At 43.8% G+C, this 13,120-nt stretch overlaps 1 protein-coding gene across 2 annotated transcripts in view; it reads left to right on the plus strand.

Annotated features, from left to right (window-relative positions):
- Positions 1-12,854, plus strand: part of LOC110537712 (myotonin-protein kinase) — a 38,000-nt gene extending 25,146 nt beyond the window's left edge. Inside the window, exons 8-15 of one of the 2 annotated variants that reach the window (XM_036937680.1) lie at positions 502-750; positions 3,683-3,762; positions 3,880-3,976; positions 4,401-4,570; positions 4,800-4,897; positions 10,959-11,011; positions 11,594-11,779; positions 12,208-12,854. In XM_036937680.1, coding sequence (XP_036793575.1) covers positions 502-750; positions 3,683-3,762; positions 3,880-3,976; positions 4,401-4,570; positions 4,800-4,897; positions 10,959-11,011; positions 11,594-11,779; positions 12,208-12,309 — 1,035 coding nt within the window. In that variant the 3' untranslated portion in view covers positions 12,310-12,854. The remainder of the gene's footprint in view (positions 1-501; positions 751-3,682; positions 3,763-3,879; positions 3,977-4,400; positions 4,571-4,799; positions 4,898-10,958; positions 11,012-11,593; positions 11,780-12,207) is intronic. The other variant, XM_036937682.1, reaches the window with a different exon arrangement.
- The last annotated feature ends 266 nt before the right edge of the window (positions 12,855-13,120 follow it).

The following is a 13,120-nucleotide window of genomic DNA, read 5'->3' on the forward strand; positions in this document are numbered from 1 at the left end:
ATGGCGACTGAGAGAAGGTCACTTCACAAATTGAACAGGAGAACATGTTGAAGAATCATCAGAAAATGTACATATGTATCTGTGCATATCGGTGCCAAGACCGGTGGGAAATCCGAGGAGGAAGGGATGTTTAAAAATAGCTAATATTCAATAGGGCTCAATCCCAAATCGACCCCTAGCCCTACACTCTATGCACTTGTGGAAATCTTACATAATTTGATTAGTATAAGCAATATTGTGAAACTTCCACCTAGCTTCCACTTATCAGATGGCAAGGTAGAGCTATTACGATATTGCTTACACCTGTCAAATCCAATCAGGTCTACACAAGTGCATAGAGCGTAGAGGTCGATTTGGGATTTGGCCATAGTAATCTTTGTGACCATCTTCTTATACATCTGCAAAGACTGCAAAAATGTATATATTGAGCTCAAACCGAAAGAATTGTGAAGAAGAGCTGCAAGCTTGAACTATAAGGAACTAACCATTATGTCCCTCCAGGAGCACTTTGAGTTCCCCCCATCTGGCCCCGAGGTTTCAAACATGGCCCGTTCCCTCATCATGGGGCTGATCTGTGAGAGGGAGGATCGTATGGGGGCTGGGGGCTCTGGAGACTTCAGGGGCCACCCTTTCTTCTGTGGACTAGATTGGGGTTCCCTGCATGAACTTCCAGCACCCTTCGAACCTGAAGTCTCCAACGCCACTGACACCTCCAACTTTGACGTGTTGGACGACTGCCTCAGTGAAATGGTATTAATCCAAAAAGCCGACATACAATCTATATACAATCCATTCAAACGTAAAGGGGCCTAATATGGAGCAACTTCCATAGAATATCAAATCAAACTTTATTTGTCACATGCGCCGAATACACCAAGTGGAGACTTTACCGTGAAAAGATTACTTACAAGCCCTTAATCAACAGTGCAGTCCAAGAAGAGTTAAGAAATTGTTTACCTAGGAGACTAAAACAAAAAGGAATAATAAAAACATAACACAATAAGAATAAGACTAACGAGGCTATATACAGGGGGCACCGGTACCTAGTCAGTGTGAGCGCGGGTACAGGTTAGTTGAGGTAATTTGTAAACAGCGAGTAGCAGCAGTGTACAAAAGGTCAATGTAAATTGTCCGGTGGCAATTCTATTAATTGTTCAGCAGTCTTAAGGCTTGGGGGTAGAAGCTGTTGAGGAGCCTCTTGGTCCTAGACTTGGCGCTTTTTCCTGTAGTCCACGATCATCTCCTTAGTCTTGCTCATATTGAGGGAGAGGTTGTTGTCCTGGCACCACACTGCCAGTTCTCTGACCTCCTCCTTGCAGGCCGTCTCATCGTTGTCGGTGATCAGGCCTAACACTGTTGTGTCGTCAGCAAACTTAATGATGATGTTGGAGTCGTGTTTGGCCATGCAGTCGTGAGTTAGCAGGGAGTACATGAGGGGACTAAATACATACCAGAGGGGCCCCAGTGTTAAGGATCTGCGTGACAGATGTGTTGTTGCCTACTCTTACCACCTGGGGGTGTCCCGTCAGGAAGTCCAGGATCCAGTTGTAGAGGGAGGTGTTTAGTCCCAGAGTCCTTAGCTTAGTGATGAGCTTTGTGGGCATTATGGTATTGAACGCTGAGCTGTAGTCAATGAGCAGCATTCTCACATAGGTGTTCCTTTTGTTCAGGTGAGAAAGGGCAGTGTGGAGTGCAATTAAGATTGCATCATCTGTGGATCTGTTTGGGCGGTACGCGAATTGGAGTGGGTCTAGGGTGTCCGGGAGGATACTGTGATGTGAGCCATGACAAGCCTTTCAAAGCACTTCATGGCTACCGATGTGAGTTCCACGGGCGGTAATCATTTAGGCAGGTTACCTTTGCTTCCTTGGGCACAGAGACTATGGTGGTCTGCTTGAAAGAGGTAGGTATTACAGTTAAAAATGTCAGTGAAGACACTTGCCAGTTCGGCTGCGCATGCTTTGAGTACACGTCCTGGTAATCTGTCTGGCCCAGCGGCTTTGTGAATGTTGACCTGTTTAAAGGTTTTGTTCACATCGGCTACTAATAGCGTTATCACACAGTCATCCAGAACAACTGGTGCTCTCATGCATGCTTCAGTGTTGCTTGCCTAGAAGCGAGCATAAAAGGCATTTAGCTCATCTGGTAGGCTCACGTCACTGGGGGCAGCTCGCGTCTGGGTTCCCCTTTGTAGTCCGTAATAGTTTTCAAGCCCTGCCACATCCATCGAGCGTCAGAGCCGGTGTAGTAGGATTCAATCTTAGTCCTGTATTGACGCCTTTCTTGTTTGATGGTTTATCTGAGGGCATAGCGGCATTTCTTATTAGCGTCTGGATTAGTCTCCCACTCCTTGAAAGTGTCAGCTCTAGCCTTTAGTTTGATGCAGATGTTGCCTGTAATCCATGGCTTCTGGTGTGGGGACGACGTGTACTCCTCTATGCCATTTGATGAATCCCGGAACATATTCTAGTCTGTGCTAGCAAAACAGTCCTGTAGTGTAGCATCTGCGTCATCTGACCACTTCCACATTGAGTGAGTCACAGATACTTCCTGCTTTAGTTTTTGCTCATAATCAAGAGTCAAGAGGATAGAATTATGATCAGATTTTCCAAATGGAGGGCGAGGGAGAGCTTTGTACGCGTCTCTGTGTGTGGAGTATAGGTGGTCTAGGATTTTTTTCCCTCTGCTTGCACATATGACATGCTGGTAAAATTTGGTAAAACTGATTTAAGTTTGCTGCATTAAAGTCCCCGGCCCCTAAGCGCGCCGCTTCTGGGTGAACATTTGCTTCTTTGCTTATGGCCTTATAGAGTTGGTTTAGAGTTGGTTTAGTGCCAGCTTCGTTCTGTGGTGGTAAATAGACAGCTAGGAATAATATAGATAGTGTGGTCTGGCTCCAATATGACGTGGCTCCAGAAGCAAGCCTAAGAAGGGACCTTAGACTACGTATAATGTTAATTCCATGCCAGCATAGGTGGAAAATATTTGACATGATTTTTACATTTGTATCACAAAGCTGTCATCAAGGCAAAGTGTGACTACTTTGAAGAATCTCCCATATAAAATATATTTTGATTTGTTTAACACTTTTTTTGGTTACTACATGATTCCATGTGTTATTTCATAGTTGTGATGTCTTCACTATTATTCTACAATGTAGAAAATAGTAAAAAATAAAGAAAAACCCTAGAATGAGTATGTGTGCCCAAACTTTTGACTGGTACTGTACATAGGAATGGACATTATACAGTAGGTCATTAACCAATCACAACACTCCTTTAGAATTGCACATTCAGCTAAACATTCAGCTATTTGAATCAGCTGTGTAATGCTAAGGCAAAAACCAAAATATACACCCGGGGGGGAAGGGGTGGGGGGGACAGGACTGAATTTGATCACACTATAAAGAGTGTAATGACACCAAGATGATGTCTGTGTCATGTAGTTTACAGATCATAAAGTCTTACAGGTGTGTATACACCTTAAAAGTGCCTTAAATGGTTTGTGATACAAATGTATAAGAGCATGTCAAACATCCTTCCTCCCAATGAAGTTTCTATGTGAGAATTGCCATAACAATCTGAGATGCCAAGAATATTATCCGTCTGCGCTGGCATGGAATTGCCCATACCTGACATGCATATAAAGCACACTAGATGTAATGCTGTCTTTTGTCCTGCAGGAAACACTGAGTGACGTGATGGACAGGGCCCCTATCGGTGTTCACCTGGCTTTCGTTGGCTACTCCTACACAGCTACAAGGTCACATTCATGTCATATACTGTCTCAGGATAAACGTCCCTCAAATTAACGGGGTATCATACAAAACTATGTCAAAACAGTTATGTTTGTTTCCGCCAATTGCTCAATCTCTTACAGACAGACAGGTGCGTTGGACCGCAGTTGTGACATCATGATGGAGATTGACCACCAGCGGCATCAAGGGTTGCCAAGCCTCAATTTCCAGGACAAGCTGGTTGGTTGACTATCCACACTAGCGACTAGCTGAGATGAGTTGTAATAGTCAAAACTAAACTAAATACTAACCACTAGCTAGGCTAGTTAAGTCAATTTGAGTGGTCTCATGTAGCCGATATGGAATCGCTAGCTAGTTAGCTGTAGCTCTGTTACACATGTACATGTCAGTTTGTTTATTCAGGAATACTAACTGCTATAGTTAACCTCATCTCAAGTGTGCCAGTCAGCTGTGACACAAATGCTTAGTGCTTCTTGAGCTTGCTGCATCTTGAATGTCTGATGTGTTCTGTGGCATGCATCAGAGAGTTAGGGCATGCAAGGGATATTAACGGCTACGAGATTGTTATTTTCGGGGAACTGATATGTTTACCTTTACCATGATGTGTATTTCTGACACTGAGTGGGGTGGTGTTGGATTTCAGAGTCAGATGTGGCAGCTCAGAGACGCTCTGACATCTACTGACAGCCTGCCTACCCTTCTTGAGCTCCCCCTAGCCTTGGAGCAGGGTACTGCAGAGTCCACTCACACCACGATAGAGGAGGACGAGGAGGAGACAGACCAGAATTCAGGACTTGATGAGGACCTGCACAGGTTAGATGAACCCTGAGTGTGCACAGACAGACAGACAGACAGACAGACAGTATTGCTCTACTGCTAAAAATGGGCCTCCCTCACCTTTCCCTTCAGACTTGACAGCTCTGACATCTAGGTAATGTACATGTATGTTATAGAGGTATCCATAATGTCATGATGTAATTTGATATTTAGGTAAATATTCATAGCCAATACCAGAGCTGACTGTATCCACATATCTCCATAGACGGCTACAAGAGGCAGAGAAGAGGAATGGAGATCTGGAGAAAGAGATGGAGAGTCTAAGGGTGGAGATCGGGGGCCTGAAGTCCTCCAAGGAGACAGGCAAGAGACCCAGCACTCATCCCTCCTCATCTCTTCTTAAAAAAAAAAAAAACCTGAATCATTGCCTGTTCTATCATCCTTCCTTGGGTTTCTGTTCCATCCATTTGACAGATCATTTTGAACCTGTGGCCTCTCTCGTCAAGTTCAGTAAGATAAGGTCTGGCTTGTGTTTATTAAAGGCACACAACTGAAAAAGTTTTAAATCGTTTTGCAACGGAAAAGTAAAATTAACATTTATTTTTGGACACATCCAACTAGTCCCCCCCTTTTTCAGTAAGTTCTCTTACATTTGATGTGTACAGCATTAACTCCTCCTATAGACATCTATTGGATACAGCATCTCTTCACAAGCAGCAGTGTCTAATATCAAGACAAATGTGAGATGGTAGGAATTCCAGACCATATGAGCCACATACTGTGAAAAAAGAGTGTTGCATAGCAGGAGCAGCATCTGCTTATGTTGGAACCTTTGGCCAGAACAAAACGATAAATATCCCCTCTAAAAATAGGTCTGGTATGCAGTCATTGGCCCTCCCTGACAATAAATCAATACAGCATTATGAGCTTTATAAAGAAGCAGTGTTAGGGGGTCTTCCTCCTCTCCGGGGAAGGTTTCTAATGGATGGATGGCTGGTGGGGCAGACCTTTGGTGGGGCAGGTGCTCAATGTGGAAAAAGTCCCCCCCCACACACACACACAAAGAGGTGACATAATTCCATTCATAAAAAATAGTTTTCTTTTGCTCCTGTAGCCAAGTTCTCCAATATTTTTAACCCATCACATATTGTAGGCTAAGCAAGCTAGAACCACCACAGTAGCTCTCGAAAACTCTAGGCGGTATTCTGCCTTCTCCCTACAGTTTTCAGCCATTAGCTTCGGCCAAGACTGCCTCATGTGAACTACAATCCCAACGCTGTATAGAAACATCAAATAATAATCACTTGCGATGTGGCTTTCGAAACATATGGCCCTTATCTTTCATCAGCATGAAATAATCCTTCAAATAAAAAGAGGTGTTCAAAGTGTAGTATCTGGGATCTACATCTGTTTATATTAGTTACTGTGCTGTTACTAAGCAGTAATGTATTATGGCAGTGTTACGTTACTACACCTAATAGGAAATGCACATGCGCACTATTTTGCCGGGAACTGTAGAGCACGAGAGGTTTTGACTAAACGAAAACTAACTGTACTCCCGTCTCCTGCCTGGCCATTTCTCCACAACACAAATATTACAGTGGTGATGAGGTGATTGAACTTATTAAACGGACATTGCTTGAAGGGAAGAATGTTGCGTGAGTAATGAAACTCAAAATAATTATGTAATTCGTCAGTTATTTTTTATTTTCTTTCGCCAGTGGAAAAGGCTAAGCACTGCTAGTAGGTACAGTGGGGCAAAAAAGTATTTAGTCAGCCACCAATTGGGCAAGTTCTCCCACTTAAAAAGATGAGAGAGGCCTGTAATTTTCATCATAGGTACACTTCAACTATGACAGACAAAATGTGGATAAAAAATCCAGAAAATCACATTGTAGGATTTTTTTGGAATTTATTTGCAAATGGTCAATAACAAAAGTTTATCTCAATACTTTGTTATATACCCGTTGTTGGCAATGACAGAGGTCAAACATTTTCTGTAAGTCTTCACAAGGTTTTCACACACTGTTGCTGGTATTTTGGCCCATTCCATGCAGATCTCCTCTAGAGCAGTGATGTTTTGGGGCTGTTGCTGGGCAACATGGATTTTCAACTCCCTCCAAAGATTTTCTATGGGGTTGAGATCTGGAGACTGGCTAGGCCACTCCAGGACCTTGAAATGCTTCTTACGAAGCCACTCCTTCGTTGCCTGGGCGGTGTGTTTGGGATCATTGTCATACTGAAAGAGCCAGCCACGTTTCGTCTGTCATAGTTGAAGTGTACCTATGATGAAAATTACAGGCCTCTCTCATCTTTTTAAGTGGGAGAACTTGCACAATTGGTGGCTGACTAAATACTTTTTTGCCCCACTGTATATACAAGTGTTCTGAAAGGCCCCAGAGTCTGCCACACCACTAAGCAAGGGGCACCACCAAGAAGACCAAGACCAAGGAGCTCTCCAAACAGGTCAGGGACAAAGTTGAGGAGAAGAAAACTTTGAACATCCCACAGAGCACCATTAAATCCATCATTTTAAAAAATGGAAAGAATATGGCACCACAACAAACGTGCCAAGTGAGGGCCGCCCACCGAAACTCACAGACCAGGCAAGGAGGGCATTAATCAGAGCGACAACAAAGAGACCAAAGATAACCATGAAGGAGCTGCAAAGCACCACAGTGGAGATTGGAGAATCTGTCCATAGGTCCACTTTAAGCCGTACACTCCACAGAGCTGGGCTTTACGGAAGAGTGGCCAGAAAGAAAATCCATTGCTTAAAGAAAAAAATAAGCAAACATGTTTGATGTTTGCCAAAAGGCAGACTCCCCAAACATATGGAAGAAGGTACTCTGGTCAGATGAGACTAAAACGTAGCTTTTTGGCCAATCAGGAAAGCGTTATGTCTGGCGCAAACCCAACACCTCTCATCACCCCGAGAATACATCCCCACAGTGAAGCGTTGTGGCAGCATCATGCTGTGGCGATGTTTTTTTATCGGCAGGGACTGTGAAGCTGGTCAGAGTTGAAGGAATGATGGATGGTGCTAAATGCAGGGAAATTATTGAGGGAAACCTGTTTCAGTCTTCCAGAGATTTGAGACTGGGACGGGGGTTCACCTTCCAGCAGGACAATGACCCTAAGCATACTGCTAAAGCAACACTTGAGTGGTTTAAGGGGAAACATTCAAATGTCTTGGAAAGGCCTAGTCAAAGCCCAAACCTCAATCCAATTGAGAATCTGTGGAATGACTTAAAGATTGCTGTACACCAGCAGAACCCATCCAACTTGAAGGAGCTGGAGCAGTTTTGCCTTGAAGAATGGGCAAAAATCCCAGTGGCTAGATGTGCCAAGCTTATAGAGGCATACCCCAAAAGTTGGCTCTACAAAGTATTGACTTTGGGGGGGTGAATAGTTATGCATGCTCGTTTTCAGTTTTTATGTCATATTTCTTGCTTGTTTCACAATAAAACATATTTTGAATCGTCAAAGTGGTAGGCATGTTGTGTAAATCAAATGATACAAACCCCCTAAAAAAAAATCTAATTTAATTCCAGGTTGTAAGGCAACAAAATAGGAAAAATGCCAAGGGGGGGTGAATACATTTCGCAAGCCACTGACTCCTTGCCGTTCCTCAAGTTATAACGTGTTTGTTGCTTACTGGACCCTGGCAATCTATGTGAAATGTTAAATAGTTAACTAGCTAACGAACTAACACATATCTTAGAACTAATGGTTTCCCTCTACAGTATGTTGTTAATTTTCTGAATGGGAGAATTAGGTGGAAATGAGACGTTGCTTGACAAACAAGTGGATTCAGGGATCAAGTGTAGTTGGAGCTGGACCTGGATGCCACTAGAGGTGAAAGGAACACAACACACTTTCCTTCATTCTCACTTGTTCAATACAGTGGATAAAAAGGGGTATGCCAGGTGTACTCTCTGCCTGAAAGAGATTGATTTTGCCAACAAAGGGTATCATGCTCTGCTGGCACATTGTAGAACAGATGTCCACAGGCAGAAAGTGTACAATGTAATAATGTGCAGTGTAGCCTAAAGATATTGCTTTTGTCGTGTTGAATTTGACAGTAACACTTGTGTGTGAGTGAGGGGGGATTATTACATTTTTTACTCAGTTAACGTTTTTTTTGCAGACATGTGGCCTTGTGCACATGTAGCCTTGTGCATCGATGTCTACTATAGCGGCCCTTATAATAGAGAAAAAATAGAATGCCTGTTTGTTTCATTCTATTTCTATTTTAAGATGTTATTTCCCCAAGTGCAATATTTAGATGTGTGTGTTCACAAGCGTTCTATTATAAAGGCTGTCATGGCTAACTGCAATATTAGTGTATTGTTTTTTTCTCAAGACTTTTGTCTCATTTGCAGTAAAGTCTCAGCAACAAATAACATTGGTTTGTTTTTAAAAACAATGTTTAGCTGTGAGTTAGGTTCACATTAACCACCTTTTATTTTACACACAGAGACTGATCATGTATTTCATATTCTTTGTTGTTTAATTAGTTAAAACCTGCATTTCCCCCTAGCAGGGATTTTTTTTAAATGTTTCAGTGCAAAAAAACGTGTCACCTTTTTGGGCCCTCACCAGTTTGCTTCCCTGGAGATTGCGTCAGCTATGGATGTGCTGGGACGGTATGCAAATTGGAGTGGGTCCAGGGTGTCTGGGAGGATGGTGTTGGTGTGAGCCATGACCAGCCTTTCAAACAATTAATGGCTATAGATGTGAGTGCTACGGGAACACTGGTGTTATTGTTCGGAGAATACAAGCTAACTAGTTATTTTGCACTCCATACACATCAACAATGTAATACAGTACCTGCATGAATTTTATAATACTAATAATAAGGAACATACAGTAGGATTACATGATACACTACATTACCAAAAGTATGTGGACACCCGCTCGTCGAACATCTCATTCCAAAATCATGGGCATAAATATGGAATTGGTCCCCCTTTTGCTGCTATAACAGCCTCCACTCTTCTGGAAAGGATTTCCACTAGATGTTGGAACGTTGCTGCGAGGACACAACAGCATTAGTGAGATCTGGCACTGATATTGGGTGGTGAGGCCTGGCTCGCAGTCAGCATTCCAATTCATCCCAAAGGTGTTCGATGGGGTTGAGGTCAGGGCTATGTGCAGGTCAGTCAAGTTCTTCCACAACGATCTCCGCAAACCATTTCTGTATGGACCTTGCTTTGTGCACGGGGCATTGTCATGCTGAAACCTTCAAAGGGCCTTCCCCAATCTGTTGCCACAAAGTTGGAAGCACAGAATCGTCTAGAATGTCATTGTATGCTGCAGATTTAAGATTTCCCTTCACTGGAACTAAGGGGCCTTGCCTGAATCATGAAAAACAGCCCCAGACCATTATTTCTCCTCCTCCAAACTTTACAGTTGGCACTATGCATTGGGGCAGGTAGCGTTCTCCTGGCATCCGCCAAACCCAGATTCGTCCGTCGGACTGCCAGATGGTGAAGCATGATTCATCGCTCCAGAGAACGCATTTCCACTGCTCCAGAATCTAATGGCGGCAAGCTTTACACCACTCCAGCCTACGCTGGGCATTACGCATTGTGATCTTAGGCTTGTGTGCCGCTCGGCCATTGAAACCCATTTCATGAAGCTCCTGACGAAAAGTTATTGTGCTTTCAGAGACAGTTTGGAACTGGGTAGTGAGTGCTGCAACCAAGAACAGACCATTTTTATGCGCAACGCGCTTCAGCAACCGGCTGTCCCGTTCTGTGAGCTTGTGTGACCTACCACTTCGCGGCTGAGCCGTTGTTGCTCCTAGACGTTTCCACATCACAACAACAGCACTTACAGCCCGATCAATCAATATTTATAAGGAGCCATACGTCAGTGTTCGTAGGGTGAAACTAAATCAGCATTTCCGCACTAGGAATTAAGTCAAAAGTGTGACGGCAACTTCCTCTGAAGGGGCCCTTCAAGGTTTTCAAGAAATATGTACTGTACCTTTTTAAGGTTTTCAAGAAATACTGGCAATCCCTCTCACCCTTTCAAATCCCTTCATTTTCAACACTCTCTCTCTCTCGCTCACTTTCACACACCGATCCACTCACGCAATCACTCCTGCTGAAATTGTTATTGTTGTCTTTTTCACATGGATGGCAAAGTCAGCTGGCTCATCAGTCGTGCTCCCACCCAAAACAGTCGCCTGCAGCAATGGCGCTACAAAGTCCTTTGCCATGTCCAGTAGGCAAACGTTGTGGAACGTTGCAAATAGAAATGTCATGAATAGAGCTGACACGATAGAGCTAATCCCCATTTCTGGGTGACAGACAACCATATCTGTTCTATAACGTTCCTGTAACGTTTCATCATCCTGAACAGGCCCCTGCTGTCTTGCGCTGTTCTAATATACCTCTCTCTTCTCCAATCACAGAACTGCGTGTCTGCCCGTCGTCTCTTTCTCTGCCTGCCCACTGTCTGGACAATGTAAGCCTTACTCACGCTCTCTCTCTCTCACTCTTTCTCTCTCTCTCTCTCTCTCTCCCCCTCTGAGATTATCAAAGGCTTTCTGAGGGCATACAAAACACATGTTTGGCTGTCTGCTCTGTCAGTTTGGAAACGTCTTGTTTTATCAAGTAATATTAGCCTTGTTTTCCGGTATACACAGAGAATGTGTGTACATTTTCATGAGGATATAGAGGTAAAGTAAAGAGAAGAAAACAAGCTCTTTCCTCCCTCACAATCGACACAAACCCCTATTTGTGCTCCTGCAATGTATCCCACTTTATTTGGATGGTCCTCAATAGATGGTTGATACAATTTTCTGGTCTGTACCCTTTGATGGTGTTAGGGGTAGGTTGAGATTGGATAAATGTGGCCTGTAAACCATCTGTAGGGTACTATCCAAATAAAATGTTACAATGCAGTCTTTTTAGCACAGCATGCTACACTCACCTGGGTCAAAATTGCCTGGGGAAAAATATTTTGCTGCATTCAATTGAATTTACCATCCCCAGGGAAATAACAATATATTTTGTGTCTGCTTTTCTTTCACGGATTTTGTCCCAGACGAGTGCGGCATGCTGTGCTGTGCTGTGCTGTGACTCGCACACAAAAAAAGGCTGCATCTATACCACGGCCTGCAATCCTGTTCAGTGGCTGACTGTGAGTGTGTTTCAGGGAAAAAGATCACCCCCTGCCTGTCACTACCCGCTGGTGATCCCTCTCCACCGCCACCTGCTGCTCTTCCACAGGGTAGGAAATGGCAACATCTACACGGGGACTAGAAACAATGCTTTCATCCTAAATTATACCCTATTCTCTATTTAGTGTGCTACTTTTGACCAGGACCCATAGGGGTCTGGTCAAATGTAGTGCACTATATAGGAAATATGGTGTAATTTGGGACACGAGTGGTGCAAATCTTTAGAGTGATATATGCTTGATGAAAAAATGACTTATTTTCTCTTGTTTCCTCTTCATGTTCTCTATCCCTCCCTTACTGACTGCATCTTTCCTTCTCTGCGCTCACTTGCACTCTCTCCCCATCCTTACCACAATGTCTCCACTTTTCTCTCTCCCTCTCTTCTCCCTTTCCCTCATGTTTCTCCCCTTGTATGCCCCCCTCTCCCTCTCCTTTCCCTCTCTCGCCTCCTCTCTCTTCATCTCATCCTCTCTCTCAGGTGCGCTGGCCACAGGAGAGGACTGAGTCCTACCTGTTAGTGTGTGCGGAGGGGGGAGAGCCCCAAGCCTGGGACAGACACTGCTGTGCTGAAATCTCCTGAACCCCCCCACCCCCACCCTCACTATAGTGGGGAATGACAGACTTCTCTATTCCACCGAGGAGTCCTATTACAGTATCTTGGAATGAGAGAGTTTTGAGTATGGTGGGTGGGTGCTAAAGACAATGCTACTCATGGCACTGAGCAGAGTACTGGGGCATAAATAAACTGAGAGCAATGGGGACAGCAGAACTGGAAACTTGCAGGAAGTTGGACAGACATGGGAAAGCTAATGACTGTCACTAGAAGGAATGAGGAGAAGAAAATAATGAAATGAAGGACATCTCCTAAACTACCAATGGGACAGAGGTAAAAGTGAACACTGAAAACAAAGAAGACACCATAGAAAAAATACATTGCTGGTTTGAGTGACAGCCAGGGGGGGCCAATCAGCATCCTCCATAAGCCAACACTCTCCAGCCCACCTGGACATTGATGCATTTTGCCCAATATTAGTGGCATGACTTATTAACAGCACCATCTAATGGTTATTTACTGTTTGAGTTCTCCATTGTACTTTGTATCTATGCTTCTAAGAGTGGATTGTGTTGAGTCGTCTGAGAGATATTTGTTGCACTACACTAGAGGCTCTGATTTAAAGGCATTTTAGATAAGCCTGTTTGGAGTACATAAATCACAGCTACAGTACAATATTGAGCGAGCACTGACTGAAGGTTAAGGATAGAGTAACCTTGTCCCCAGGCTATTGGGAACAGCGCATATAAGCCTGGGATATCAACGAGACTTAAACATCACGAGACTTCCGGGAATGCTTGCGAAATAGACCAAACAGACCAGGCCGGAGGTTGGTGTT

The sequence above is a fragment of the Oncorhynchus mykiss genome, chromosome 12 (assembly GCF_013265735.2).
Source record: "Oncorhynchus mykiss isolate Arlee chromosome 12, USDA_OmykA_1.1, whole genome shotgun sequence".
NCBI classification, from domain to species: domain Eukaryota; kingdom Metazoa; phylum Chordata; class Actinopteri; order Salmoniformes; family Salmonidae; genus Oncorhynchus; species Oncorhynchus mykiss.